Source organism: Drosophila obscura, unplaced genomic scaffold (genome assembly GCF_018151105.1).
Source record: "Drosophila obscura isolate BZ-5 IFL unplaced genomic scaffold, ASM1815110v1 contig_9, whole genome shotgun sequence".
Taxonomy (NCBI): Eukaryota; Metazoa; Arthropoda; class Insecta; order Diptera; family Drosophilidae; genus Drosophila; species Drosophila obscura.
The window spans coordinates 4068975-4074974 of NW_024542883.1; the positions used below are offsets into that span (position 1 = coordinate 4068975).

Consider the following 6000-nt stretch of genomic DNA (forward strand, 5'->3'; position numbering starts at 1 on the left):
ATTATATTTGGGTCTACGTCTACCATATGTATGATGTGTCAAAAACAGAAAAGCTCGTGGCAATCGCTTCGGGTGGGGTCCCTAAGTTAAATGAAATGCATCCAGTGTGGGCATTCTTCGGCTGTCTAATCTGAAGCGAACATAATACGACCACAAATAACACCACAAATTCCAAATAAATCCAACCACAAAATGTTGCAAAATCGAAATGTTTTCGGCTGGAAAAATGTGCACGGGCATGGGCTGCCACCTGGAGATGGTCAAGTGGGTCCCAGGTATCAGCATGTGTTCGGTGAAGTAAGTGGAATAAGGAATATGATACTATAAATGGATAATGGAAGAGTCTTCAATCTGGGATAGGAGAATTCCAAGAAACGAATCGAGCATAGTCAAACCATAAGCTGCAATGGATCCATTTATTGTTTAAAGTCAGATTAAAATCAGTGTGCAAGAGTTGATTTTTAAGCTGCGTTATTCAAGATGAAATGGAAAACAAACTCTGGGATTGTTTAATAATTAAGTGTTGCAATGTCATTGTTTTATTTTGTCAGGGATTTCCCATCTCTCCCCCTTTGGTAACTCTTCATATTATCCAGTAGTAAATAGTCAGAGACAAGAGCTACGAGGACTGAGCGCTGCGCTGGTTTACCTTAAGAAAAACTAACAAAAACTGATACAATTTTTTGTACAATTAGTTTCGTTATAACTTTGTTTGGGTTTTCTAGTTTCTAGTTTTCTGGGCACTGTTTTGTGGCTGTGACTTTTGTACCATTATTTAGGTGTAATTATTTAAACATTAAACCAGTCCAGTGACTGCGATGAATTCTGCTCTGCTGTTGTTATTTTGTCAGTTTTTTCACCGGTCATTTCCATTACAGAGAAAACAAGAAAGTCATAGACCAAACTATGAAATGAAACATCATCACCCATCGGAGCAGTCAGTCAGCCAGTCAGTCGGCCAGTCAGTCCGAACCCGAAAGTACGGGTACTCGTAATGCGGTGGAATGATTGTTTCTGGCTGAATCTTTGCCGCTTTCTTCGGAGATTGCTGGGGGATTTCTTTGATTACTTTACTCCCGGGAGAAATTTTTTCACAGCGGAAGAACAGAATTAAAGGTGATTTGTTGGGGGGGGTAAGAATAAACTCAACGAAACAATAATCAACAGCTGACACAGAGAGAGAGAGAGAGAGATAAGTGTAAGGAAAATGGAAAATTGGAGAATGAGAGAACCTACCACAACATTTTCCTCGATTCGGTTGAACTGCGCATGACACCTGACCTTGGGTAAGCGGGACACTTGTTTTCCACAGAAACAGACTTTCACTGCGAGCATTTCCCGCATTTTCCTGCAAGCCTGGTCGAAATCGTAATGGCGAGTTTGTGTGTTGACAGATTCAAGCGCCAATTTGGCAAAGAATTCATGGAACCACCGGCAAGGCGAACGTCCCTCTCGACGGACGACCTCTTCCAGCGTCGGCTGCGCGCCTAATCGAGGCGCCATAGGGCGCGGCGACCTGACGGCGCCGCCGACGCTCCCGTCACCGCGGCACCATCTCCCACGCCATTTGATAGTCGTGTTCGTGGTCTGTATGGTCTAGTCTGGGCCTGGGCCTGGGCTGGGCTCCACACAGCACAGCACAATCAATGATTCGTTGCGCCGGGCGATGCGGTTGTCAGAAGCTGATAGACCGCGATTCCGAACTGAACTCAAAGACGGGCCCAAAACAAACCCAAACCAAAATCGAAGACAAAAATGGTCGGCAAGTTTAAAGCTTTGGAATTTAACCTGCCAAACGATTCCCTCGAGTTTTCAACGCTGATTTTCACACGTTTTAATCGCTTTGAACTTGCTCGGATAACACCACCGAAACAGAAACAGAGACAGAATACCAAAGATACAAAGCCCAAAGCCCATTAGAAGGTGCCATCGGATGGCCCCTGTAATAACTTGTTTGAGCAGACTAATTGCCGCTGCTGGGTCTGGGTCTGGGGTCTGTCTGTCGGTCGGTCGGTCGGGTAAAGGTAACCCCTTTGATATGTTTTACGCTTACGAGCGAGTATCTAATGGGTTTGATTTTAGCTTCTAAATTGGTGGCAATCAAGGTGTTCTTTCCTTCTCTGTTTGCCCCGAAGAAAGTTTTGAAGATTCGTTCAAAGATTTCAATATTATCGCATCGTTGATGCCTTCTGATGGAAATTCGATTCGATTGTAACTTAATACAGCATATGTACAGTGTACACTGCCCAACAGCGTTAGCAAGTGCCTTGGCAGTTCTTTCAACTCGCAGATGAACAATTTAATTAATATTTCCATCCAACTTCCTGCATCTGAGACGAGTGTGTGCATGCCCTTAAGAATAAATAGCCGTCGCTGGCTAATTGCCTATACTCGTACTCGTCTGTAAGAAGCCACAGTAAGTTGGCCTTGTCGATGCGGACATATGGCTATAAACAGACTTGGTCTAGCCATATAAAGAGAAAGAGAGAGAGAGAGAGCACTGATGGTTGGAAATGCAGTAGAATGCAGAGCCATTCCGAGACCCAAAAATCTCCGAGTCTCATGGAAGAGTCGTCTGATGTCTGATCTGTAATGTGTGATGTGTAAGGGGGGGCCACCCGTGAGAGAACGAACGGGCCGGATCCCATTGCAACCCCGCAGACACACGCAGACACACGCAGACACAGACAGATACATTTTCCAATTAACGTGGCTTATCTAAAAGTCAATAGCTTGCCAGCCTGTATTTTGACAGTCTCAGTCCCCAGCATCGAATGATTAAACAATTAGCTGGGAGGCTCAGGCTCAGACTCAGGCCACGGCCCAGACACGTTCTCCCAAAAAGATCTGAACAGATCTGGGGACAGATCTGAAGATCCCTCATCAATTACAGAAAAATGAAGGAGAAAAATAGAGAAACAAATACCAAGCTGTGATGAGAAGGCAAAGCACCAACACCGGCCACAAAAGAAAGTGAAAAACAGCCATCTACAATATGGCTAGATAGATGGGTATAGGTATGGGTATGGGACCTTCTTCATGGGAGTCGCCGTTTACACTTTCCCAAGACAACACCAACACGCAATCAGACGGAGAAGCGGACTGGAGAAAAACCTCAATCAAAGCGGGCTGCATAACTTAAATGCAGAGGTCATCATCGGCTCCGTTGTGTGGGTTGTTTGTTTGGAAAGCGGCGATGCCAATGCTAGGCGATGCCTGATGCCCAGATGCCCAGATGCCCAGATGGATGGCACACGGAAACGCACATCAGAGTTACTGTCCGAAAATAAAAGACCCAGAAAAAGAAACAAGCTAACTGTAGCTTATTAAGTGAAAATGAAAGCGTTTGCTGCACAGAGAGAGGGACGGAGACGGAGACAGAGCCATGACCAACGAGGACCACTCTAACCGGTTCCCTGGGCAAAAACTAATCCCAAGCCGAGTTTTCATCACTGTCACACAATGTGCGCAAGTACTTTGGCGCTGACCTCTAACCTCTGGCGGAGCAGTTGCAAAGGAAAAGCAAATCTTGATTGGCAACATCTTAGAACAGAGAAAACGCAGAAGTGTTCTCCCATTCTTAAATAAATTCATACATATATTCTATTCGTTAAAATAATTTGTAATATTCGTAAAAGAATTTCCCCTGCCCTGCTCAGTGTTTTCCTTTAATGTTTAATGTACCATTTAAGCCCAATACGGATCATCTGGATGATTCTATATGAACTCACACACTCGTACACATACATATGTATAAATACAGATCAGATAAGCAATAGAATTTGTATAGGAATCATCCGAGCGGAATACATGAAAATACATGAATAAAAAAAAACCCATTTACTTGTTGCTCTCTAATGTGTCTCTGAAATATTCCAAACTTCCAAACGCGAATTTGCGAGTTCCCTGTGGCAAGCTGTTGTGTCTTTTACATCACGTTACATCACATCACCCACCCCAGGAACTATTTCGCCCATTCCGTGTGGCACATTCACATTCACTTACCTCTATCAATGGCTGCATTGCTGTCCACGCTGCTGGTGGCGCTGTCATCCATTTGCGGCTGCTTCTGCTCCCGCTGCTGCTGCTGCTGCTGCTGGGAGTCCTCCTGCTCCTGGGATTCCAGCTCGAGCTCTGGCAGCCGATCCGCGCCAGAGAAGTGCACAGTGCCATCGCGGTGGAAGTGCAGCTCGAAGCGGGTGGGAATGTCGGCCTCGTAGTCCCCGCCGGACTTGTGGGCCTGGGCAGCCACCTTGTAGTAGAGGGAGGCGAACTGGTAGATGAGGGCCCAGGCCTGGTCCTCGGAGAGCGGGGCCTTGAATGAGTCCAGTATGTTGTTCAGGGTGACGCACTGATCCGGACACGAGCACTGGTGGAAGGCTTGCCGAAGCAGCTGGCGACTGCCGCCAGGCATCGGAGCGCCCAGCCCCAGCCCCAGCCCCAGTGCCAGGCTTCCGTTTCCATTTTGGTTTTTGGCAGCTCCTCTGGAGTGCGCGTGTGAGATGGTGTGAGTGTGGGTATGGGACTGCTGGGCATCGCCGTTGGCACTGTCCGGCGAGGTGGAGAGGAAGCCCTCCTCGGCCTCCAAGAACTTGGCCTTGGGCGCAGCCATGGCCTTGGACTCGGATGCACTCTGCGTCGCGTCGGCGTGCACGTCCATGTGGTGCTCCGTCATGGCTCGCTCGGGCTCGCTTGCCTATCCAGACTCTGGTTCGGATGCAACGGTCCAAGTCTCTCCTGCACCCCTCCACATATAAGGAGATTGCTGTGCTCTGGGTTAGGCCCGGAATGTCTGCGGCTCCACTCGCTGGCAGGGGTCGAAGCTCGCGATTATCCTATCCTACTATTGTTCGGGGTAGAACTGAACAGATATGGGAGCACAGAAATTGATTTTCTCCCAAAGACAAGTAACACACACAAATATTACGGCTACGGGTACATATGTGTATGTTTTGTCAAATCAGACACAGAACACTTAGTATTTTAGATTACGAGTAACACAAAAAGGAATACTAGACGCAAAACGAAAAGCAGGGCGCAGAGCACAGAGCAGAGAGCACAGAGCACAGAATTATGCTTGCTGGCTGTCGTCACGTTTTTATGCACTTTGCACACAGTTTCCGTTATGTTTGCCTATTGCTCTGTGGCGGCACTTTTCTTTTGCTTTGCTTTGCTTTGCTTTGCTCTTGCTTATTTGAATCGCTTTGCTTCTCCTGTTTCGAATTTCACAACACTGAGCTGAGTATTATTCTTTGAATGTTTTATTTTTTATTTTTTGTCAGCTGCTGTAGCTAAACAAAGTCACGCGCACTAATTTTTGTTTACTTTCTTTTAATCAGTGGTACACTCTGAATTTCATATCAAGTGCATTTTTAAATTGTATATTAATCGCTGTCGTCTACCGCTGCCGTGTCCGCTCGGTTCAGAGAAAAATTTGAAACAAGCGCGCCAGCAGAAGCACAAGCACAAACAGAGCCAAAAACCAAAGACTCTACTCTGGTTCGTTCGGTTCAGAGAGGCAGAGAGAGAGAGAGAGAAGAGATAGGGAAAGAGAAAACATGTTTCCAATTCAACAAATGTCCGCTCAGCTGTTCGCTCTCTCACTCTCTCTCTCTCTTTGACTAATTATTTCTCTCTCTCTCTCTGTGTCTGTGTCTCTCTCCTTGCATTTCTATTTTGATTCCGGTTTTCGTTGTGTTTGCGCTTCGTTCGGCTGATAAGAGCTTTTGGCTGTCTTTGCTTTTGCTTTTGCCTTTGCCTTTCCATTCTGTTTCTGTTGGGGCCTTAATATTTCGATTCGCCAATTCCGAGAGCGATTCGTGTTAAGGTCAGGTGGGAGCTACTCTCCGGGCCACTGTCGCATTAAGATAAGGTTGTAAAAACTCTTTGGGGCTGGCGGAAATGGCCGGGTTATTAAGAGTCTGGGTAATTAGATTCGAGTTGGTGCTTGTAGTTGATTACATTTGGTTTACTTTTAGGGCTTATTAAGAAAGACATTGA

General features: G+C 46.3%; 1 protein-coding gene across 3 annotated transcripts in view; it reads right to left on the minus strand.

The window, feature by feature from the left end:
• The window catches only part of LOC111080561 (protein spire), a 43348-nt gene extending 37924 nt beyond the window's left edge, over window positions 1-5424 (minus strand). Inside the window, exon 1 of one of the 3 annotated variants that reach the window (XM_022376243.2) lies at window positions 4006-5424. In XM_022376243.2, coding sequence (XP_022231935.2) covers window positions 4006-4675 — 670 coding nt within the window. In that variant the 5' untranslated portion in view covers window positions 4676-5424. The remainder of the gene's footprint in view (window positions 1-4005) is intronic. The other 2 variants (XM_022376244.2, XM_022376247.2) reach the window with 2 other exon arrangements.
• Between the last annotated feature and the right edge of the window lie 576 nt (window positions 5425-6000).